At 49.0% G+C, this 24703-nt stretch overlaps 2 protein-coding genes across 2 annotated transcripts in view; both read left to right on the top strand.

The window, feature by feature from the left end:
• The window catches only part of CRACR2B (calcium release activated channel regulator 2B), a 49189-nt gene extending 33718 nt beyond the window's left edge, over nucleotides 1–15471 (top strand). Inside the window, exons 10-19 of the mRNA XM_013949362.2 lie at nucleotides 20–91; nucleotides 661–715; nucleotides 5081–5160; nucleotides 8382–8670; nucleotides 8850–8991; nucleotides 9239–9320; nucleotides 11657–11771; nucleotides 13494–13601; nucleotides 14103–14179; nucleotides 14978–15471. Coding sequence (XP_013804816.2) covers nucleotides 20–91; nucleotides 661–715; nucleotides 5081–5160; nucleotides 8382–8670; nucleotides 8850–8991; nucleotides 9239–9320; nucleotides 11657–11771; nucleotides 13494–13601; nucleotides 14103–14179; nucleotides 14978–15062 — 1105 coding nt within the window. The 3' untranslated portion in view covers nucleotides 15063–15471. The remainder of the gene's footprint in view (nucleotides 1–19; nucleotides 92–660; nucleotides 716–5080; nucleotides 5161–8381; nucleotides 8671–8849; nucleotides 8992–9238; nucleotides 9321–11656; nucleotides 11772–13493; nucleotides 13602–14102; nucleotides 14180–14977) is intronic.
• Nucleotides 15472–22135: 6664 nt separating this feature from the next.
• The window catches only part of CD151 (CD151 molecule (Raph blood group)), a 40808-nt gene continuing 38240 nt past the window's right edge, over nucleotides 22136–24703 (top strand). Inside the window, exon 1 of the mRNA XM_067295976.1 lies at nucleotides 22136–22235. The gene's annotated coding sequence lies outside the window, so the exon portion shown is untranslated. The remainder of the gene's footprint in view (nucleotides 22236–24703) is intronic.

Here is a 24703-nt window from a genome sequence, read left to right on the forward strand (position 1 = left end):
TAAAATTTCCTTCACCCAGGGATGTGTTTAGAGTCTCCAAGAACATGCAGAAAGAGAAACAGAGCCTCCTTCGGCAGCTGGAGCTCCTCAGGTAAGAACAGAGGTGGTGGGAGATGCTGAGCCCTTGGTGTACAGCAGACAGCCTCAAACCCTGCTTGCTTGCTCTCGGGAGTCTGGCTGACAAAGTCAATGGCTTGTTTGGGGGTGGGAATGGGGAATTGTCCTTTCTTTCTGATGGTCTCTTTCTCGCTAAGCTTATTTGCTGGTTCAGCGGCAGTGCTGAGGTTTCGGCACCGTGCTCATTCTCTCCATAGAAAGCTATGGGAGTGTATTCAAGCAGCATTCACACGCTGCCTGTTTTCCTAGGGCCAGAGCCAGACAGTGTTGTGCAATCTGATCAGCTCCAGCGGAGCACAGGCTGTGTTATTGCACCAACTAATCCCTCCACTGGAGGGATTTAGTCTTTCTTGCTGACTAAGGGGACCATGTGAAGTCTATCAACTGTGCTGGGACGCATTGAAGTCCCAACCTGTCTAGCAGTAAAGAGCATCTTTATCCGTGTCCCAAGCTCCCTCTCCTTCCTAGCATTCAAATGCTGGTCTTTACTTCATTTTCAATGAGTGCTTCTTTGTCTCTCTCCTGTGTCTTCCTTTGGAGCAGAGAGATGAACAAGAAACTTCGAGATGAGCGAGACACTTTTGAAGCCAAGAAGCTGGTTAGTCTAAGAAAGAAAATCCTAATTCCTAAGCACCCTCCTTTCATCTGCTGCTATTGCTGTCACCACTCGGGGGCCTGTCACTTCCACGGGGGACAATGACCTGAGCTCACGAGGCCTGATGTAGTGCATGAGTACAGACTTCACAGCACCTCTCCGCCAGAGCTGGAGAGAAGCTCTGCTCTCTCCAGCTGCTGCCCAGGTTCAAACCAAGGCACATTAGCCTGGGACTGCAACATAGCCCTCTGCGGGACTGCAGTGGGGTGCTGCCTGCTGCTTGTGCTGGGCCTGCGCTTTGTGACAGGCACTGGGCACATGTGAGGGGGGGTAGTGAAGCTGGATGCATCCCTGGAGATGGGTGGGAGGAAGAAGATGGATTCCCAGATACGCTGCTGGCTGCACTGGAGGTGGCAGGGGGATGGGAGGGTTTTAGAGTTCGTCTCTGACCCCTCGAGTTCATAGCAGATGTTTTCAGATGTTCCCTTTGGGGCAGCCACCCCATTCCTGCAAACTCTGCTCTGGTGGAGATGCAGCTTTGAGCCTTGTATCAAAGGACTAGGAGGAAGCAGGAAGCCTGCTTGGAATATGAGCAGTTGTTGGCCCTGGGGAACATCTGGGACAGTCAACTCCATCATTAGCCTTTCCCAGCCTCCCAGATAAGTATGGGCATGTGATCTATTTTTAATTATTATTCTTTTTTTCATGGAAGAAGTCTTTGTGTTCCCATATGTCACTGCCAAGGCTGCTCTGTGCCCTTCTTGGGACTCATCCCTGCTACCACGTTCCTTTCCCTGCTCTGCCACCATGCTCCACTTGAAGGCCTGGAAGCAGCTCTCTTGCAGTGATGACAGCCAGTAGTAGGCCACAAGAGATGAGACGTCCTTTGTGGCTGGTATGTGAAGGAACATGAAAGCAGGCCCGGGGACGGGGCCTGGGTAGGATAGAGTTGCCCTTTAGCCTTTTGAGGGGCACTTGCTGGGTGGAGTCTCTACACAGCTGCTTTCTACTCAGGAGAATAACTTCAGTAACTATCATAAGGAGGTGAGGTGTGTGTGCCTGCCTCTGTGTGTGTGTTTCTGAAATCTGAAGGGAGAGCTTTTCTTTTTAAAGATGTGGTGTGTTGTGTGTGCATGCGTGTGTGTATGTGTGTATGCCAGAGCTTACTGCTTCCTCTGGAAAAGTAATAAACACAGTTACTTTGTTGCAGAGTCCAGTGCAAATAGGCAAAGAAAATGGTGCTTTCTCCTGTTTCCATGTGTAAAGCTACAGCAACTTCTGGGTTCCTGTGGGTGGGCTGGGAGACCTGTGGGCACTGCAATTCAGGGAGGTGCCTGGGTGTGTGCAAAGCTGGTGCTCCTCTCCTGTCTTCTCCACCGCTAGGACCTGCCCAGGGCTGGTCTGAAACAGGACAGCTGCAGATGGACCTAAGAGAGAGCCTGGCAGGAGGCAGTCATGGCACAGAGGAGCTGCTTTCTCCCTTCTCCTTCCTGGGCAGGCGGTAGGGATGGAGCAGCAGGGTGAACTCCAGCTGCCAACGTTGCTCATCTGGCAAGGCTGGGTCATGCTGGGCTGATCGAACCTGTGCTGGAATAGGGTTTTTTTCCTTTGACAGCCAGAGCCTGTTGGCCACTCTCATTTCAGTCTGCAGGAAAGCAGGGCTCCAAGGGATTGCAGAGATGCTGCTATCATCTAGCACCTGCAGAAGACCTGCCTTCTAGCCTGTCCAACTGTAAGAGGGACAGGATATAACAATAATTCCCTGCAGCAGCAAAAAGGGTAGTCCAGCCTTCTGACGTGGATTCCTGGTGTGTGGCCCACTCCCTAGCAGAGAATATAGATTTCTTTTTAGCCTGTAAAAACATGTATGTCCTTAATACTCTCTGTCAGTGCTGGGAAGGATTGTGTTATTTCTGTGAAATGAAGGTGTGATGAACAGTGGTTCTTTCATAGTAAAGACGTTCAAGTGGTTGGAAGGAGTGTTGGGCTGTATGTGGCTGATGGCAACACAGCCACTGCTCCTTTGCACTTCTCAGTGCCCAATTTAATACCTTACTCTTTGTAAGAGTTTCTGGCCTTGCCAGGGTGGGCAGGCCTGGCCCCCCAGTGCTGTGGAGCACATTTTCCTCTGGTGGCCATGTCAGAGGCAGCGCTGCCTGTGCCCAAACAAGGCTGCGAGTGCCCTTTAGATCCCGGGGTTGCAGGCTCCTTCTGCGCCCATAACCCATCTGGCTGTGTTACATTTGCTTGCTCTGTGGTGACTGAGGTCTTGTCCTGAGTGAGCAAACTTCATGTCCATTCATTGTGAGGGGTGTTCTGGGACTTTGACCGCACCAGACATGTATTTGCATTTCACAGACAAACGAGAAGATGCTTTATTTTCTTTCCCATCTGAAATGCCTGTATGTACCCTGTCATTGTGGAATCCTTGGCATTGTGTGTTGTACAGCTGCAGTGTTGCATCTGTCCCTTTACCATCCCTATGAAAAGCCAAATGTTACATAAACCTGGCAAGCCAATAAAGCATGGCAGAACCAATGGGAAAATGCACCCGGTTGTTTCTTCTTTCTTCCCCAGGTACGTACTCCGCAGGCTGTGTTTCCTCTCTAAGCAGGGCGATGCAGTAGCAGGTTGCCTGAAGGCTGCGACTCAGCTGAGCCTCCAGTGGGCTGTAATGTGATTTCCTTGTTCCTACGTGTCTAGAGAGTGCCCTTGACTGAACCTGCTGTTCCCAACACAAACCCTGAAAGCTTCCTCCTCTGTTCCCCCTGGAGAACCACTGGTTGGCTGAACCACAGCCTAATATCAGTGCTGGCAGATGGGTCACTACAGACTTGAGGGTCCTTTGGCTTGGAAGATGTGCGCTCCACAGTTGCGAGCCTCCTGCAACAAACCAGAGCCAGGCAGCACCAAGTACAACCAGCAAGGTCAATGTGCTTGTTGGCTGTAGGACACTTGAGGTGTGTGGGTTTGTTTCCCTTTGTGGGTTTCCTTGTTTGTTTTAAACCACTTCCTTTTCCCTTGCTCTGGAAATGAAGTTGCTGAGAGATGGCTCTCAGTGCTGGATTGCTTCTGTGTCTGGAACTTCTCCTAAACATCAATTTTACATGCAGTAAATGTTTTGGGTTTTTTCTTTAAGTTCCCAGTTGGGTGAGGCCCTCTATGGGGTCCAGAGTATCTCCTTTTGTTATATTGCACTGTGGTAAAGGTGTTCTGGGAGTTCTGGCCCATGGAGCAGCTTTTTAATTTTTTGCCTGTTAAAATAACCTGGAGGTTATTGAAGGAGTAATCTTTATAGTCCTCCCTTGGGCTGTGGGCAGCATGAAGGAAGGCCTGTCAGGAGCTGCCTGCAGGTGTTCAGTCAGCTCAAAACTGATCTGGCAGGCTGCAGACTCCTCTTCTTTCCCCACCTTTACCCCCAGAAATAACTTGTGAGGACGTGTCCGAAATCTACAGACTCACAGAGGAAGTACATCTCCCTCAGAGCCAGGGTGGTGGGCACCTTGCCACACTGTATCTTATTTCACATTTTGTGGGTGAACAGAGGAGTTAGCCCGGCTGTATGAGGCAGAGAGGCTAGGCTTTAGCCCAGCGTTTGGGAGAGCTGGCGGGTCATCCCCCACTCTGCTACAGGCTTTCCTGCGTGATCTTGGGCAAACTGCTTATCTTTGTCTCTGCTGGGGATGACAAAGCTGCTTTATGTTGGGGAGGAGGGTTGTGAGAGGAACTGTTCTGTCTTCTCCTTCTCTGGGAAGCTGGTAAATGTTGGCTGTAGGGAGTGTGGTAGTCTAGGAGGTAAGTAGGAGGAAAGCATGGAGAGGGACGTGCATCTGAGGCAGACCATGTACACTGCCCTTTGCAGAGCAGTCTCCTTTCTTATGGGCTGTTCCTGAGGTGCCTGCGCAGCTATGGTTGAGTACCTGAGGTGGAGGGGTAGTGGTCCCTTCTGGAGAAGGGGCAACTATGTCTCCCACAAATCATTGGCATAATAAAAGGGCAGGCGGGGGAAGAGAGATTCAGCTGTGGCACAAGCTGGAGGTCAAGCCACAGGAAGGACAGCTCTGGCTGTCTTGAGAAGGACTACAGTTTTGGGCACCATCATTTTTGCTGTATTTTGTGGCAAAGGGGAAAGCAGCATCAGCGGTGCCTTCTTGCATGAGCTAAACAAGCTGAATGGAGAAAGAGCAAGCCCTGTGCTCACTGCTGTCCAAAGCCTCAAACTGGGCTCCACCACTGCACATCATGGGGCTGGAAGGGCTCCAGCCCTCCTTCCAAAGTGGTCACAGAGGTGACGAGTGGCTGAACAGGGACTGGTCAGGTTCCTGGCTCCTAACCGCATTCTTCATCCCTTCTCTTTTCAACTTCCAGGCGCCTCAGAGCAAAAAGCCCCTGTTGAAGAAAGGGTCAGTGCTAGGCAGTTACCTGCTGGACGACAAGCCGGTCAAACGGTTAGATGGGCATCTGTGTTGTGTTTGTGGTGTCAGTCTGTGCCCACTGGAGTCCCCTGTCAGTCACTGTGTCCTGTGTCTGGTTCCCCCTCAGCACTGGCTGATTGTTGGAGAGTGGTGGGATGTGACTTGGCTGTGGCTCCAAACGCCTCTTGGCACAAAAGGATGGTGTCTCAGTGGGGAGCTAAGGGTGCCTTCAGTTAACTTTCACACTGTGGTGCCCCAGCTCTGGGTTGCTTCTTCGTGCAGCAATGGGGGAGCAAATCTAAATGCCATCAGAGGCTGAGGGAGTGTGTTTTGGGGATGGGAGTCATGAAGGCTGCCTTTATGACTGAGCCAGGCTCCATTAAAATGACTGGATCGTCTCCCACATGTGCCAGCTCCTCCTTGGGCAGAAATCCTGTCCACTGGTGCCTCATGCCACAGACTGTGTGTCCCCAGAGCATGGCAAAGGGCAGGAGTTGCACAAGGCTTGTGTTCTCTCCAGCAGCTGAAAGCCCCAAGGAGAAGGCCCAGCTCCAGGAGGGTTCATCCTGCCCAGCTCCCGCCACACCTGCACAGACACCTCACCTGGCACATCAGCCAGGGTAGACAGATGTGCCTGTGTGGCCCAAACTACACTTCCTTTTTTTTTTTTTTTTAAACTTGCAGATAGTACAGTGGCTTCAATAGCCATGTGCACGCGCTTGCCTGAACTGTGCTGGCTTTAAGCATCAGCCATTGCAAACTAGGTGCGTGCTCTGAACACGTGCATTGGCCCAAAGCCTGCTTCATTTGACAGGCAGGAGAGGTCAGCCCAGCCCCGACCTGACTTGGAACTGGATCTCCCCTGGACCAGCTGGCCTCAGACAGGTTTTAAGACTGCACATTTCCCTATTTCCTACCAGCTCACTGTGGAAAGTTCCCACTCTTCCTCAGCTTCTCCTGGTACCAACCAGAGATGTAGATCTAGGCTGAGAGTTTCTTCCAGGTGCAACTTAGCCTTAACGCTTGCTGTTCTAGTAGTGGCCTTTAGGAACTGAGCTTCAGGCATCTGAGCTCATGGTCTGCTACAAAAGCAAGTTAGCTGTGGAGCAGGCCTGATCCTTTAGCCAGGGTCAGGGGGTTTCTTGGCTAGGTCTGATGCAGATCTCTTTCCTGGCAGATGTGCCATTCCTTGGGACCAAACACCCAAGTTCTCCTTTTCCCTCCTTTCCTCCAGCCTTGCTGCTATTTCTTGCAAAGATCCTGCTAGTTGCTGCTGGCATAAACCAATTGGACAGGCTTAGTGGGTAGAGGAGCCTGGCAGAGAGGGTGATGGGCAAAAGAGAGAAGTACCTGTTGGTCCTGTCTCTGTCCCAGTACTGTTTCACATCACATTGCTTGAGAAACATAAATAAAATCCATTAGAGCTGTTAAAGTTTTAACTTGGAATCACTGTTCAGTAAGTTGTGGTCCCTTTTTTTTGTCCTCTTTTTCTCTGAAGAGGCTTTTGACTCTCACCCCCTCATTGCTGATACTCCTGCTGGCCCTGGGAGATGGGGGAAGGTTGTGCACCCTTATGTCCCCCAAGAGCCTGAGCCCAGGATGATGTGTCTGTTTTCTGTGGGGAGAATTTTCAACTGGCCCAGCTCTGCCCCAGCATTCGGGCAGAATGCAGGGAGGAAGACCAGGGATTTGAGCTCCCTTCCACAGAAAAAGCGTAGGCTTGGCAGTTAGGGAGTTTTGCAGCACAGGTGAGGTGCACCCTTACGAGTGAAAGTTGTTGCCTTCATTCCTGCATTTATGCCTAGTGAAAAAGTTGCAAAGAGAGGTGGGATGTACTGCCTCTGCACAAACTGACTGTAGGAAGGCTTTGGTCTCTTTTCTTTGCTTTCAAACCCAGTTTGGTGGCCAGTGAAGGTGATGGAGATCTCTGTGATGGATAAAATCCTTCGGTTGCTTTCTAAGCCTTTTCACTTCTTTCTTTAATTCTTTAACGATGGAAAGCCACAACAGATCTAAGATACTTCCTTGCTCCTTGGCAATGATTCCAGTAGTTTAAATCAGTTATTCTAGTTGGTTCTGTCAAAAAAAAATGTTCCTCTGCTTACTTTGCCACAGTGGATGACGTGTGTCAGGACGGTCCTGCGCAGTCACAGGCGGTGTAACACCTATGCCCCAAAACACAGCTTGAGCAGGGGGCTGGGGGATTTTTGCCTTTGAGGGCGCAGCATGGTGGGTTGGAAGCTTGGAAGAACAAACGTCTCTCAGGTCCCGGCGCTCTGACTTCAGGCCAGGCGCGAATGCAGGCCAGAGCAGAGCCAACACTGTGCAAAGTGACATGGGAACTCAGGAGTGCAACTGCTCCAGAACAGGGCTCTGGGGTGGTTGCTGCATTTCAGGTAGATGTGCCCACGTACTTCATTGCTACATGCAGTGTGGCTGCAGGAGCACAGAAATTCACACTGCCTGCCCACCTTCCCCTGCGGGCCCCGGGCTGCTGGAGCTGTACAGCAGCAGTTCCCAGGTTCGCTAGCATGGCCAGCTCAGGTGCTGTGATGTGAGGGTCTCACTGCAATTTGCACACCTATGGCAAGAGAACCAGGACGTGGGGTGGCCAGCAGGTTTCTGTTCCCTCGGCTCAGTAAGACTCTCCTTCAGCAATGTTTGGGAGCGATGGGCTTGTTTCCCGGGACAAGGCTGTGTGCCTTCAGCAGAGGGCAGTAACACACACGCACGCTGCACTCGGCCTCGTCAGAGCACTCAGCCAGCCCTCACCCTAATTGCAGTCAAAACTCTTTTTGCTAATCAGGAAACCTTTGTCACTTCTTTTTGTGTTGTTTTGGTAACAAAGAGGGTTTTTTTTGTTGCTTTTTCTTTTGTCTTTTCCCAGTTGCCACTGTATTTGTGTACTTTATGTACTTTGTCCCGTTTTTGAGTACTGAGGGAAGCGGGAGGCAAAGAAGCCTTGAAAAATCCAGAAGGAGGGATGTTTTTATTAAAATTAATGAAATGTATGTTATCACATATGAGTACAGCATAGCTCAAGTGAGCTGTCTCTCTTCCCCTAGGGGTGCAGCTGGTGTCTTAGTCATAGTTTAGTATGGGGAGTAGCATACGTGTGAACTAGTGTTCCTGCAAGCATATCATTGGTACTAACTGGATCACACTGGTTGTTTTGCGGACTCGCGACCTCCTCCTTCTCCTCATCCCCCCCCACCCCCAAATCCCATTTGTGGTGCCTGTGGGCTTTGATACAGACAACTGGCTTCTGCGGACCTTCCCTTCACCTTCCCTGTGGATGTGGCAATGGAAGAACCCAACAGGAAGAACTGTAAATACTTCCCAGGCAATGGGACAGAGTTGACAGTGGGAAAAGGCACGAACTTTGGAGAGAAGAGCAGAGATGAGGAGAGATGGTCAGCAGCAGCAGACACTGAGGGACTGAAGATGACTTTGAAGAGTGATGTTGACTGTAGAAAAACAGCAGATGGATCAGATGATGCTCCATTGCCTCCTAGAGGACAGCCCATTGGCACAGAAACCAGGGTGAGTCTCATTACTAGTGGTTCTTCCTCAAATGCTTCCTACCAGGGACTTGAGGGTTCCTCACTCTCTTCCCACCTAACTCCAGTCCTATATGTTTATAGGGCAGGGATCCGTTGCCTAAATCAAAGCGCAGCCTATAGCTGGGCTTCTCAAAACTGCATCCCTTTCTTCTGTTACAGCTCCAGGCACTGGAAACAGCCAGTTTTTCCCCAGATCGCATGTTTAAAGTGGTGTTTGTGGGCAACTCTGGCGTTGGGAAGAGTTCCTTCATCCACCGCTTTTGCTATGACAGGTTCTTGGCAGACCTCAACGCAACCATTGGTAAGTAAAGGGGTTCCTGACCTGTCCAGCTAAGAGGAGTGGGAATGTCAAGTTGGACGTAGGCTTTTTTCCCCCTATTTTAGTCCAGGCAATTTCTAACCCTAAAGGTAAAAGTAGTCTCCTCTCAGTTTCCAGTCAGTCTTCTAGTTTCCCTGAATTAAATGGTGCTGATCCAGCTCATTGGTCTTGCAATGGCAAGCTGTTCTCTCCCCATCCTGTCTTATGATCTCTGTTACCTCCTTGACAGGTATTGATTACCAGGTGAAGAGTCTGATGGTGGATAACACCCAAGTTGCCTTACAGCTTTGGGATACAGCTGGACAAGAGAGGTAAACACTTTCTGTGAAGATTCCCCACTGCCAGGCTCAGTGTAGGAAACAGGAGATGAGGGGGGCAGCAAGGACATCCTGGATCCTATCTGTGAGAAAATCGTCAGTTGCAGAAGGACCATAGTGTGCACAGCAGCTATTCTGGTGCTGGACCTGTGGCAAAGGTCCACACCAGAGACTTAGAGAAGTTGTGGTTGCCAAGCAGGACCTGGTGAAGATGACTTTGAGGACTGACAGGAGAGTATGTTTCTATATGCCTGACTCTTATGCTTGTGGCTTCAGGCAGTCTTCCCATAAATGACTGTATAGTGGGCTTCAAAGCTCCTCTAGTCCTTGAAGTTCTCCTTTATTGGCCTGCTTCCAGGAAGAGCTATGAGACAGAGCTGGTGACCAAAACCTCTGTGTAACGGTTTCTCCAGCTGAGATGGAACCAAAAACCCTGGATAGATGTCCTATTCTCTGATTCAGTTGCACTGACCTCTAGCTTCAAAATCACAGGTCACCACTAGAGGTTGTCACCAGTGCTGCTTGGTGGGGAGCAGAGCAGTGGAAGGATATTCTTCACCCTCAGCTGCTACCAGAGAGGAAGGCCTGCTGCTACCTTCATGTAACTTGCATTTTATTTAAGATGTACTCTGAAGCTGAAGATTGAAAGCCCGTTCAAGGGGGCTGTTCCTCTCAGAGCCTGGCAAAAATAAGTGTTGTGTATTTTGTGCTAAATATGGTATGGGGCCAGACTTTCAAGGAGGCAGCTGAGGTCATGGGAAGATTATAACCTTAAGCTGTGCTAACTGGGATTAATGATGCTGTCTATCTCGGCCAGCTAGACCATGCAGATCCGGTGGGAATGTACTAAGTAGGGTTCTGTATTGAAAAGCAAACTTTTTTTTCTTCTAAATTCAAGCTTCATGTCAAAGAAATCATGATTTCCCTTCTAGGGGACTCCTGCGGTTATTTCAGTGCTGAAGCTGAGCAGCAAGGGGGAATTGTTATTACACGAAATGTGACATTTTACTGAGGTCAGATTGCATCAGAGGTTATATTCAAGATTTTGCCTCTGCAGAAGGCCATTTAGGGTATGGCCAAGATCCCCTGCAGCTTTAGCAGGTCTTAGATGTGTACTCACAAGGAAGAACTTGGCTGAATAGCTTTCGAATAGAAAACATGAGAAAAGAAAAAAATCCTTTTCTTACCTCTTGAGAAATATGAATTGCTTCTGATTGGAGGTGTCCAACCGAATATCCTGTGGAAGAGAGAGGAACTCCTCAGAGCATGTGGGAGAGAAGTCCTTGGTGACTTCCCTGAGCCTGGTTCTCGCTATATTTGGTGTTTCTTCTGGAGTGTGTGGCATGTCCTGTAGTTCCAGAGGTGCTCCTTGACCGCCAAAGCTCCAGTCTGTGTTTTCTCAATTGTATTAGTTGCCAGAATGCCATGCCCTTGTGCCAGGAAAGGGCAGGCTTCAGACAATCAACTAAAGAGTTCAGGAAAGTCACTCCTTGCTATAGGTTTTCTTGGCTCTTAATAGCATAGCAGAGCTTATTATCCTGTGCAGGGCTGAAATACACAGCGCTCTAGTGAGATTCCAGTATTTGTGCTGCATTTAATTCCAAGAGTTTGCAAGCAATGTAATGTTGTGTCATGGCCCTACCATGAAATACTTAAGATTTTGAGAGATTTTTAATTGGAGTTTGTTCTCCAAATACAAGTCTGTGGTTCTAACAGGTGCCCGCAGGACAAAGGAGAAGTCTGATGGAGATTTCTTCTGGAAATTTTGTTTAACTGCTGAATTTATGCAGGAGGGCATTGCTTTATAGATTTGAAATCAGATTTGGAATTTGGAATCAGACTGTATCTATGCCGAGGCCTTAACTGCTGTTTTGGCAGCACTGGGGCAGACATTAAGCAAGCCTCATTTACACTGTGGTACAGCTTAGTCTGCAGATTCTTCCAGACTTTATGGAAAGGTCATATTTTCTCCACCCATTTCCCCTTTTACAGGCAATTACTTTCTACTATCTCACCTAAATAGACCTATCTCTGCTTCCTTCCTTCTGAACTGGAAAGGTTTTTCTTCCTGTTTTCTCAGCATCATCCATGTAGAAGGACTCCCACTTAGTCCTGGCTGCTTGGCCCTTCACAGAGATGGGGCCTTGAAGTCTCATGGATTTGACCTGTCCGTTACCAGCCTGTGCACACACTAGCTCCAGGGGATGTCTCTCCCGTGTGGCTGCCAGGCCTTGCAGAGAGCCTGCACTAAAAGACAGATAATCCCGTTCTCTTTCCTGCTGTTACACAGCCATGGTTTTGAGAGCATCTTTGGTTTCTTTTGGGCTCAGGTTTCGGAGCATTACCAAGCAATATTTCCGGAAGGCGGATGGGATCCTGGTGATGTACGACATTACGGCTGAGTGCTCCTTCATGGCAGTGCGGAACTGGATGAGCAGTGTCCAGGTGAGAGCGAGGCAATGGCTCTCTAACGCTGGCCCTGCTGCCACCTCTGCCTCATCTCCCCTCTGGGAGCAACACTCTTGGAGGCCCCAGGAGGTCCTGCTGGCCTTGGGAAGATGAATTATCACAGCAGATGCTATGGGTATTGCCTGTGGTAGTGAGTTTTGGACCAGGTCCTAGTAGTCCTAAGGAAGCCAGTGGTAACCCTTTAAATGAGTTGGGATGTTTCTATAGCAGAAGCCAGTGGAAGCTGCCAGAACAGCGGCGTGCATTTGTAAGCAGCCTGTGTGCATTGGCAACGTCTCCTAAACGCTGTCATGTCAGACCGGCGCTGGGGAGAGGAGCTCTCCTGGTGTCCAGCCTATCCACAGGGAAGAGAGACAGCCCTGGTGCGTTTAGACTCAGACCTGCAGCATGCATGTACAGTGCTTTGCGCAATCACATCCTGATTGCTTTGAAATTTCTATATAAGACTGTGTAACATTAGTAACAGCTTCTCTCTTTACTTCTTTTTTTCCCCTCATTTGCTGTAGCTTTAACTGTTGATTTTTCTTTTTTTGGTGACTGTATATCACTTCGCTAGGGTTTTGCTTTTTTTCCTATTTTTACTCCCAAACTCTCAACAAAAACATTGATGACTATTTCTGTGAGGCTTGTGTCTGTGTGAGGAGACAGAAATACTTCAGTCTGTATAATTTAGATATGTTGTGTGTAGATGACTCAAAGTTGAAGTGAAATTGTCAAGAGTGGTTTTTTATTGGGCTGAGTCTCAAAAATCAAGCAAAAAGTGAAATTAATGTGGGTGGTGGGTTTTAGTGTTAGGCCTGTTTCACAGGCCTGTTAGGGGGAAAAAATGTTTAGCTATTTCTTTAGACTCTAAGAGACAAAGGTTAAGATTTCCAAAGCTAACCAGCTGCTGAAAATCTGTCTCCTTTCAGGATTGTTAAACTAAACACACCAGAAGATGAAAGCAGCCAAAATCTGTAACCTTTAAATATCTCTCCCCTTTTCCTTCCCCTTACCTTAGTATTTATCTTGCTTTGAAACCTAAGCTGTTTTGGTACTGTCGATCATCCAAGGCAGTTAAGTTTGGAAATAATTTTGAGCCACATTCTGCAGTCCTTACTTTGGTGATTTCCTAATGGGCCCTGGAGAGGGAGTTTTATGTAAGGTAATGGGCTCCAGAAATCACCTAGGACTAACAGGTACTGCCGAGGCCCTATGCAAGAAAGGGTCTCTGCTTGGAAGCTGCTTAGCCTGCTTGGCCAGTGGATTTTCAGCTAAGGATGGTTGAGTTCAGGACAGCACATCAGATGAAATTATTAAACAAACATTATTGAACTTAATAAGAAACCCTGTCTGAACTTAAATTTCCGGTAGCCTAGTAGGGCAAATTTGCTGCTCTTCAGGTTTCTTATTTCCCAGAGAGGAACTTGAATTAAGTCCTGTCTCCCCTCTCTGTGCACCCCAGCTGTACACTCCAGGCACTTGGAATATATTCCCGTAGTTTAAACTTCCCTCCGCAAATCCCTGGGGCCACTTGTGGAACGGTCCTTTTAGTGAGCAAAAGGGAATATTTTGGCAGCTCCTTCAGGGACCCTGATTCTGCTCCCACTGAAGTTAGTGGCAAAGCTCCTGTTTACATAAGCTGAAATAGGATGTGCTCCAGGATATTTCTGTCCCTCGGATGAGTCTCACGGGTGCTTTGCTCTGTTCTTTTTGCAGGAAGGTATCGAGGATGGAGCTGTGATCTTTCTGCTTGGAAATAAAACGGATGCTGTGCCGAGAGGGGCCCGGAGTGTGCCCAAGGCGGAGGGGGAAAGGCTGGCAAAGGTGTGACTCTGTGCTCTCCTGCTCTGCAGCCTCCCTGCGGCTGTGAGCAGGGCAGCTTGGCTGGAGGGGAGCCCTTCCGAACTCAGAGCCATTTCCGAATATGGTGCCTTCCCTCTCACCCCCACCCGTTCTCCAATGCAAACAAGTGCCAAGGTCCCTTGGGTAGCAGGGAGGATGAGATGGCCAGCATGTGGCAGACACCTGAGGCCCTTGAGGAATGTGAAGGTGCTTCTCCGTGGGCTGGATGCCTCCTGACAGTGATGCTCAGCCTTTCTGGGGGGAGCATCCATGGCCATTTTCCTGTTCATTCTCCCATCTGATGCATGCTCTGCACAGTCCTCCTTCGCTCCTTGTGTTTGCATGCCCTCTTCCTCCTGCCCAAGTGAGGGGTGAGGTACCACCAGGCGTGCTGGGCGGGGGGAAAGGGCTGGCTCCCGAGGGTGCTGGTGGATGGTGCAGGGCGCCCGCAGCAGACCGTGGGCCTCGCTCTGCTCTCTGCAGGAATACAACGCTGTTTTCTACGAGTGCAGCGCGATGACTGGCTATAACATCGTGGAGCCCATGCTGCACATGGCCAGGTCAGTGAATGGGCTTAATCTGAATATTTAGTCAGAAAAGCTTTGTATAATATCCCAGATTTTAAGACGTCATTTTCAGTTTGAAATCTGTATGCACCTATAATGGTTTTTCTTCCTTACTGTATTAAGCATTATACGGAATGTGATATTTTGGTGGCAATATTTTTGAAAGGGGATAGATAAAGTACTTTGTAAGGCTGAAGGAAGTTTGCTGTAAGATTCCTGGGTTTTAAAAAAGCAGTATTTTTGAAAAAAAAAAAAGTATTTGAAATTTTGCAACAAAAATATCCTCTTGCTTTCTCTTATTGCTTCCCCTCCTGCTGCATCATCTTTGTTAAATTCACAGCAGGACTTAGCTATTTAATAACTGGGATGATTTACATAGTAGCTAGGTGAATCATATCTCCCACAGCACATGCCTTCAACACGCTTTATTGCCATGTGTCTGCAGGGGATGACCCAGGCAGGTGAAGCGAGCAGCCCGAGATCCTACCATCAGTCTGGGAGCTTGGAGATAAGGCACAGACCACTCAAGCCCCAGTCTGGTGCTGTGACAGCCATGCCGTCCCTTCTTGTACATGTTGAGTCTTTCTCCCTGGTCCTGTCCTCCTGCAAATTCATGCTTATTTTCTGTGTGGTTTATTTACCCAACCTCCAAACAAGCCCAGCTTTTTGGCTAGTCACTTTTCAACATCCTACATGGCCCTGGCTGATGGGGAACAAAGGGCACAGACAGATGCCTTGGCAGGAAGAGCTCAGTATCCAGGCTGTGTTTTTGATCTGTGCGGCTTGTTCCAGGTTACTGACAGCACAGGAAGACAGGCAGAGGGAGACTGCCCTGCAGCTGGAAGATGTCAGCAGGAGGAAAGGGTGCTGCACCTAAGGCACATCAGTGAGTCACCAAGAGACACGTGCCAACACTGGTGCACGAAGCTGGGCTCCTTTTGAGCAGGCTGAATCTGATGGTATCAGCTCTGCAGAGACTCGGGGAAGGTGCAAGTTTTCCCCAGCTGGGAGTATCGAGGGACTAAATCAGGACAAAATGTACATATTATCTGTACTGTTCCATTTCCCACTTTGGCACAGAGCCCTGATCTCTGGAGGCCTCTGCTTCTTTGGAGGAACTCTGCTGGTATTGCTTAATGGCACAAATTGGGCCTTCTTTCTCTAGCAGCCGCTTCTCTGTAAAATGATGAAGTCTTGTTCCTTTTGTGTCTGGAAAAGATGTGGCTTATCAGCAGAGAGTGCAGGACATCATGGGCATTGTTTTAAATATATTATGTTATTGTTAACTGTGTAAGAAATAAAGAGATTATTTTAAATTTGGGCTGACTCTAGGTAGTGATCCATCTCTCTCCAAGAACAGCATCTCCTCTTGGTTCTGTAAGTGCAGAGCCCAGCTGAAAACCTGCTCAGATCAATGGGAAGGCCTCCATCAATTCCCATAAGATCTGGATCCAGCCCGCTCTATTTACTGGGCAATTTGGGTTGACTTGCCAACACTGTAGTTAACCAATTCCATTTTTGGATGCAGTATGATCTGGTAAACCATTCATCCCAATGGCTTCTGCATTTTGTTACCCTGTCAGACCTTGGTACTGTCCTTCTCATACTGTTTACAGAACACAGAGCAGTTGCCCTGGGACTCGCAGGTGACTTTATAAAACAGGTGCTATTGTTTTATAACCACCTGTTGCGGGAGCTGTGCAGTACCTACCGGGGTGCCATACATAGCCTGTTTTAAGGCTGAATGCTGCCTGTTTCCTGCCACTTTCGTACTCTTTCCTGATAAATCTCCAGCAGTTAGGAGTTGACTTCTCCGCAGTACTGAAAGGTCATGCCCAGATCCCATCTTTCCGGCTTGACTGTAATTCTTTCAAATATGCTTGGTGTGGAAGCACAAGGCAGCTGCCCCAGCTGTGAAACGTACCTAATCACCTTGCAGTGACCTTGTGGAATAACCTGTTTCCTGGCAAAGGGCCTGAGCAAGAGCAGAATTTGAACCTGTGTCTGTTGGGAAAGGTTTTGCTTGTCACCAAGGAGTGGGGCAAAGCATGGGGAAGTGAGGGGTGAGATAGGAATGGGCTGTCGGGTCTCTGGGCCCACGTAAGCACCTTTCAGCTAGCCTGACCCTGTGGGACATTTGACATAGCCGTTGCTGTGCTTGTGCATGAAGCCCTGTTGCTCTTTGGGCCGTGATGCTTTCTGTGTTTTGTAGCTCAGTCACCCTAAAGGCTTGTGGGACTAAGCGAGCTTTTTGTAATGCCCTGTCCCCTTTATTCTTGAGCCTGTTTCTGTGTGTGACTGAAATCTTGGGCGCAAGATGTGAAACTGCAGCTATGAAACTGTCTGCCCAGCCTTATGGTGTAGAGAATGCCTATATTTATCCACTGTCCTTCCTCTCTTGAGATAAGGCAATTACTCGGACTCCAATTCTGAACGTCTGTTTGTTGCCCAGATTTCTCTGGGAATATCCCATGCAGGAAAAGTGCTCTGAGTCACTACAGCCTGTCAGCATTACCAACATTTTCCATAATCCCTCCCTATGCAGTTTCCTTCTGATAGGAAAGAGGAAATTTCTCTCCAGAAGAGTAGGATTCCTGACCAAGGGGAATAGCTAAAGATAATGAGCTCCCAGTCAGTCCTTACTGCTGACTGGCTGTGCTTCATGCTGTTGAACAGCTAGCGGATTCAATTACAAAAACACCTTTCAGAGACCAGGAAGCAGTAAGTTAGAAGAGATCCTGCCAGGGACCAGGGCTGTCGTTTACTCTATACACAGCACCAACTGGGCTGCCAGCAGAACTGCTTGTGATAGCAAGAAAGTATGTTTGGGAAGCGAAATCCTCTCTATTGTCCTCAGAAAACATCTGTAATCTTTAGATTGCTCAATGATAACCCAAACACGGGCATGGCTTTCTTGTTTTCTAGCCAGTGTGGCTCTGAAGGAACCCAGATGTTGTCACTTGTCTGTCCCTGCTGGTGGTACCTACAGTAGGTTTATAAAAGCTGATTAGGAACCCTCGTTTTGGGGGCAGCACAAGAGCAATTCATCCTGTTTTGTTTTTTTTTCTCTTTAAAGCAGCCAGAGTTTGGCTCATCAGGGAAGGCAGTGCAGAGAAGAGAACTGGGGGAGATGCTTCCCAAATGTCTGGGGACAATGTAGTGCTTTCAGAGGGGGCACATTGTCCACTTATGTCTATATTTCTAGAACTAGACATATTTAATAATATCTCATGCACCCTTCTCACTGGCGTTAGAAATTTGGTTGTTCTTCATCCTTGTGCCATGGCTCAATTCCAGCTGAATTAGATGCTTTTGTGTGTTACAGAACTAATCTCTCTGCATCTTCAACCAGAGAAATTATTACTCATTTCCCCTTCCATAAACTGATGATACAGTAGATACTTAATTTTAGCTTCTTTTTTTAGCAAGGACAGAGTGGACTTTTGTTTCAACCATGCTAGGGTGGCACAGAGTTTAAGCAGGCTGCACTTAGACACCAGTTAGCATCAGAGTGGGTGTTACATTGGATAGGACAGGGATCTTTCCTTGTCTCTCCACAGAATATTTCAGTTTCTGGTTGGAAAATCTAGACACTTCCAGTCTAGAGGGGCATGCTGTTGGTATTTGAACCTTTCTGCTAACAGACCCAAAGTAGGCTAGGAACCACTTTCCACAAAATTCCTTATTTTACTAAGTCCCCCTATTTTTTGTCAGAATCTCTCCTGCTTTCAAACGGTAGCCTTGGGAGCAGCCATCCTCTGCAAGCAATTGCAGGAAACTGCAGCATAAATAAAAGCAGATAATGGTGGTATCCTGAGATGGTATGAGACTAAGACAGGATGCAGAAATAACTCTGCCTGGGGGGTTATTCCTGCACTGTATTGGCTGCAGTTCTTGGTGGACAGGTGACTCTTTGCACATAATTTGTAAGGCATTTTGAAATCCTGTCACAAGAAAGCACTCCTACAGCCTGGGAGATCTACCCCGGCTCATGTCACAGTGCAGCTGTGTATACAATCGGAGCCAGGGGCAGAGGAGAAAAAAAACAGCTGCTCTAACAAGCAGCCAGAGTCCCCCAAAACTTCACACAGAGGCAAAGGGAACCCACTCTGCCTTTAGTTTTACTTCTTTCATGTTAATATGTTATGGATGAGCATAACAGGATTAGCCTGCCAGCATCTCTTTGAAAAGCTAAAACGGTGTTTTTTAAAACTTTCCCACAGAACAAATGCAGGAATCCCAAAGGCTTGGGATGTTTTTTCTCTTCTGCCTGTAACTGTGATGGATAAGATATCAGGGGGAAAAATACCCAGCTTATCAAATAATGGAATTACTAGCATTACCAGAAAAAAACTCACGTAGAATAAACAAGGATCCTGATTCTCTGTTCTCCTTACCGCAGTCATCTCCACTTGAACACGCTGGAGACACGACAGCATCTTACACTCACCTCGCGTGCCTCCCTCTCAGGGTGGAGGCCCAGGCAGCAGCGTGGCAGAGCCAGGGTGCACGGACAGCGCAGGGCTCACCGGCAAAGGCTCGCGTCATCCCTCAGCAGTTACGCACGTCCATCCGGCTCTTCGTGGGCTTTCCGGGAGTGTCTGCTGCTCCTTCCAGGGCGGCTTGTTCCTGTGGCACCGCTGACACCCCAAGGCATGCCAGGGTGCAGCTACTTGCAGAGATACGCCAGCTACTGTGGCACCACTTGGGTTTCTTTATTCCAGCAGCCTGAACTCCAAGGGACATTTTCCACTTATACACATTTAATCAGTTCCTGCTATGGGGATCATGCAGTATCTCCTGGATTATTTTCTGTCCTGTTAACTATTTTCTGTTCATGTCTTTCTCATGTACTTTTGACTTGGTTAATTGCTTACTCCATATATATTGAACAAGCATCTGTGCTCTGGTTATAAACAGACCTTGTGTTCAGTTCATGCTCTATATCTTTAACACTCTGGATATCTCCTGTTCCATCTATCTTTCCAGTACATCTATAGTACTGCAGTTTTGAACCCTGTTAGCTCTTTGAGCCACTGTCACAGAATCACAGAATCACAGAATCACTGAGGTTGGAAGGGACCTCTGGAGATCATCTAGTCCAACCACCCTGCTCAAGCAGGGTCACCTAGGGCACATTGCACAGGATTGCATCCAGGCGCGTTTTGAATATCTCCAGAGAAGGAGACTCCACAACCTCTCTGGGCAACCTGTTCCAGTGCTCTGTCACCCTCACAGTGAAAAAGTTTTTCCTCATGTTAAGATGGAAGTGTCTGTGTTTCAGTTTGTGCCCATTGCCTCGCGTCCTGTCGCTCGGCACCACTGAAAAGAGTCTGGCCCCATCCTCTCGACACCCTCCCTTCAGATACTTGTACACGTTGATAAGATCTCCTCTCAGCCTTCTCTTCTCCAAGCTAAACAGGCCCAGCTCTCTCAGCCTTTCCTCATAAGAGAGATGCTCCAGTCCCCTAATCATCTTTGTGGCCCTTCGCTGGACTTGCTCCAGTAGTGCCACATCCCTCTTGTACCGGGGAGCCCAGAACTGGACGCAGTACTGCAGATGTGGCCTCAGCAGGGCTGAGTAGAGGGGGAGAATCACCTCCCTCCACCTGCTGGCAACACTCTTCCTGATGCACCCCAGGATACCATTGGCCTTCTTGGCCACAAGGGCACATTGCTGGCTCATGCTTAACTTGGTGTCCACCAGCACTCCCAGGTCCTTCTCGCACAGCTGCTTTCCAGCAGGTCAACCCCCAACCTGTACTGGTGACTGGGGTTATTCCTCCCCAGGTGCAGGACCCTGCATTTCCCTTTGTTGAATTTCATGAGGTTCCACTCTGCCCACCTCTCCAGCCAGTCCAAGTCTCTTTGAATGGCAGCACAGCCCTCTGGTGTATCGGCCACTCCTCCCAGTTTTGTATCATCAGCAAACTTGCTGAGGGTGCACTCTGTGCCTTCATCCAGGTCATTGATGAAGAAGTTGAACAAGACTGCTTATTACTTATCTAGCTGCTTATGAGTCACATTCATACATCAGCTGCACACCGACAATAATTGGGCTTCAGATTCTTCATGCCTGCGAGGCATAGTTTATATGTTCATTAAGCCAAGCAGTTTAATAAGGCCCAGGTCCTGCAAACACTAGAGTAGCTATGTGCCTTTTCTTAGTCCAGTAGAACTGGCCAGGTGGAGTTCGTTTTTTTAAGGCTATGTATCTAAATGTTTACAGAAGTTGCATTTGTGCAGTTCTGGGTAGAGGTGGTGGCAGAGGGTCCTGCAGGTGAGCAGGCAGGAACAAAGAACACGTTCAAAGGGCAAAGTATTGCCGAAAAGCCCTGCAGTGTCATTTCCTGCATGATGTGACCGTGCCGCTGGGTCTGTGGCTACTCCAGTAATAAGTGGGGGAGGAACAGGGTCTTGTGGTATACGTCACCTCTGCCTTCCTGGCACAGCCCACAGATGCCGCACAGACAGCAGTGCTGTCTAACTACGCCCGTTTGCTGACCCAAATCTGCCAAGATGGGAGGTTATGGTTTCTTGTTTGTACATGAAATCCCTGGACACAGGAAGAAGGCAGCCAAGTACAGCTGCCCCAGGCCCTGCCAAGGAGGGTTTGGGCACTAGGTTGGGACATACGTCTCTTTTTTCTTTTTTTTTTGCTCCTGGTGCTGCCACATGCTTTCTGTGAGAATCTGAGCAAACCTCTAAACATTGAAGTATGATTAGTCACCTGAGTCACTTCTATTTAATCACTTGGCTCCCCAAGGGCTCTAAGCTAAAGCCCAGTTAGGTTCCCAGAGGGCTGAGGAGACAGGAGTAGTTTTTTTTTTTCCCCTTGTGGTCCTTTTCTTTCATAATGCTGCTTATACTTAAAATGGAACTTTTATGCTTTCTTATTTTCACTTCATACCTGGATTTTTCTTGCCCCTTCCAGTTCTGTGTGAAGCAGGCTCTTCTCTGCTGCTTTTGGTCTGACATGGCCCCTATTCTTTTGAAAATGCTCCTTCTCTCAGCCTTTCTGGGGCTGCAGCGCCCTCTCTGGTTCCCTGTAAACTGATGAATATGATGAATAAATAATGCAAAACAAAACTGTCATGGAGTGAGTCTCTCCTAACAGTCCGCGTGTGGCTTCTTGGGCTGGCTGTCTTGGTGTCTTGCCTAAAAAAAGTGTGGTATCAGTTTATTAATCTGTTCACTCACTGTGAGGGGGGGGATGGAGCAATTTTGAGTTGGGGAGACGGGCAGGAGTGTTTCACAGTAGAGACAAACACCCGGGAGGTCCTAATCTGGTCTTTTCCCTCCCTCCCTGCTCAGATCTCAACTCTTCCTCCCTCTCATCCCCCAAAAGCTGTGTGTTGAGACCACTCAGCCACCAAGGGCAGTGAATGAGGGTCTTTCCTCTGTGACCAGTCTCTGTGTGAAGCTGTTTCTTTGCGCAGAGGTATTTGGACAGAAGCTGAAATGAGATAATGGAAGGATGAGGCAGGCTGCCAGTCAGGGCTTGATTTACAGGATGGTTCATGAAAAACTCCTTAACAAGCAGCTCCGAAGCATAAAAGAAAAGTGAGCCTAAAACTCGCATTCGTTGCAAGGTAGCGCCTTCGGCAATGGGAACGCCAGCTTGTGCTGAAGGCGGTAAGAGCCGGAGGTCGCTGCTGACAGAGGTTTAGCAGGCTTGCACAGCGCTAGCAGCTCCAAGCCCTCGGAAAGTGTGCCGCGGGTGCCGCTGGCGTGTGACAAAACTCCGGATTTCAGGGTGTTTTTGTTTTGCCGAAAACAAGCGAAGCAGAAGGCGGGCTGCGGGGCGACGCCATGCCGGCGGCAGGGGCCGCGCTAGACGCGAGGGGCCCGCGGCGGGAGGGAGGCGCCCTCCCGGCGAGGGACCGCCCCGCGGGGTCGGGGCGGCGGCGCCTGCTGGGCGTCCCGGGGCCGGGCGGGGCGGGCCGCACCGCGCCGCCCTCCTTCTTTCTTCTTTCGCTGCTCTCCTCCCCCGCGGCGCGGCGGGTCCAGGCGTGAGGCAGCGCGGAGCGGCTCCGGTCGCTGCGGAGGGGTGAGGCGGCGCGCCCCCGAAATGGCGGCCTCTCGGGGCGGGCGGGGGCGGCGCGCGGCCCCCCGCGGCCGTTAACGGCGCGCGCGGGACCCCCTCCCTCCCCCCTCAGCCGTTAGCGGGGCGCGCGGGCGGCCGTTAGCCGGAGCGGCGCGCGCGGGACCCCTCCCTCCCCCCTCAGCCGTTAGCGGGGCGCGCGGGCGGCCGTTAGCGGGGGGCGCGCTGAGGGGAAGGGCGTCGCGCTGTGGAGACGGGGCTGGCTTGTACCTGAAACCGGAGCGGCCCCTTCCTCGGGGAAAAGGGCAGAAATAATAGTAATAATAGTAATAATAATAACAATAGCATAACAACGATTAATGACATTTAATAGTAATTAATAATAATAGCTAATAACATCCACCTGCGGTGTGTAGGACCCGCTTTGCCGCCTGTCAGAAGATGCCTCGGGAGCTGGTGTGCCTGCCCGGTGCGGTCGCGACGCAGGGCTGGCCCCGCAGCCGCGGCTGAGGGGTGCGTGGCCTGGGCCGGTGTCCCTGCGTTTAGCCACCCGTGCACCCCCAGCGCATCTGCGGTGTGTCCCACGAAGGGTGCCTGCCCGGCAGGCCAGCGTGCGGCTCTGACAGTCAGGTGGCTCCTCTGTACCTGCCTGCGATCACCGAAGGGCAGGTGTAGCCCTTCAGTTGCAGGACTGTTTTTCTTCCCAAAGATGCACAACACTTTTTAGAACTTCTCCCAGGTTTTGGGTTTGCATTTTTTAGAGATGTTCTTTATTTATTGCGGGAAGTTCAGAAGCTTTGCACAGTCTGTGCATTAGAAAGATGTTCTGAATGCTGCCATAATCTTGTGAAACCGTGTTTATTTCCCTCTGTCTTGTGTTCAACTATATTTCCCTTTTGTTCAAGTAAGACATGGCCTTTATGCTTAGCTTGTAGAATCCTTGGAGGCAGAGGAGGGGGAGAGAGGCCTTGTTTGCTGGAAAATCCAGACTATGTTCCCTTTTGTTTGCTTTCTGGAAGCTGAATCAGACCTGGTGATGGGTTATTGTTGCACCATAGTATCACTTGCCATCTTTCCCATTAGTTCTTGCTCCATGTCATCTTATGAAGAGCATAAATTGTTTTTAAAAAATCCTGACTTTTCTCAAGGGCTTGTCAATCAACCTGCTGCAATAGCCTATTGGATATTAGCAGTTATGTATCTCTATTTCAGGCTACTCTGTAGCATCCTTTAAATTACCTTAGTTCTCTTCCTTCTTTCCCCTACACAGTTTCTTTTTTTGCTCTGAGAGTCTATTAAGTTGTGTCTGTTAGCGCAAGGATTAATTAAAATGACATCACCCATCAGATGTAATGTGCAGTAGCAGCCATTTTGTTAAACAGTTTGCAAACAAGTCCCTTATGCCAAAAAGTGTCTCCTTGCCATGTGTGAGGCCATCGTCTAGGTTCTCAGAGAAGCTTTTGGCATAAAAAGATACCATCTGGGTACTATTAAAACAGAGGGGTCTCTGAACGTGTCTCTCAAACATGTCTCAGCATCCAACAAGTTTGGGCCCTGATTCTGACTACGGACAATATTAAGTGCTAATGTAATATTGCCAGTTAAGCAGGGCTGCTAGTAGACAGGAGACAGTTAAATTCATAGTAAAGCAGGTGTTGCAGAAGCCTACTAGCCTTTGATATCAATTTAAGTCTAAAATTCTTAGTGTAACTGCAGGTTTTATAGGCATCTGGTAGCAGGCCACTGTCAAAGACACAATAATGCTGGCCTATGTACATGGATCTTCGGTCTGGCTGCTCTTATGCTCCAGTTTTTTTTAGTCTGGTGGCCTTGCTGAAAGCTTGGGTGTGAGTGGGAGAAGCTGGCAGCCTTTTGAGCTCTTCCACACAATTATCTTGTGATCATATTTTTTCTTTGTAGTTTTCTGATGATGTCCTTTAAGTTCCTGACCTAAATATCTTTCTGTGTGTATGTTGTATTTCTGCAAAAAGCATGTTTCATTCCAAAACTGTCATGTATATTCTCTGGCCTGTGTCTCACAGCTTTTGGTAAATAGGTGCTAACCTTCTTGGTAGAGTCCTCCTGAGATAAGGGAGAATCACCGCCCTTGGTTGCCTGGTAGAATGTCCTGGTAGTCCCAGCCGTATGTTGACTGAAGTAAATATGACCATACTTCTTCTGTTTGCTTGAGATGACATCCCACATATGACAGCTCTTCTCCAGACTGGTTTCCTGCTTGGTGTTCTCACTGAGACAAGACATATCTGCCCATGTCTTTCCTCATGCTGCCTTCAGCCATTTCATTCCTGAGCCGAATGGGGTTAGTTCTTTCTGCTGTACATTTGTGGATGCTGGACAGTCAAGTTTTCTTTCTCTTGTCTCAAGGCAGGCCTGCTGCAGGAGGGTTTGCTCTTAGGGACAGTGCAGAGAGCAGAGCACTGAGTAAGAGAAACTGTGACAGCCCAGCTGGGATT

Source organism: Apteryx mantelli, chromosome 4 (genome assembly GCF_036417845.1).
Source record: "Apteryx mantelli isolate bAptMan1 chromosome 4, bAptMan1.hap1, whole genome shotgun sequence".
In the NCBI taxonomy this organism is placed as follows: domain Eukaryota; kingdom Metazoa; phylum Chordata; class Aves; order Apterygiformes; family Apterygidae; genus Apteryx; species Apteryx mantelli.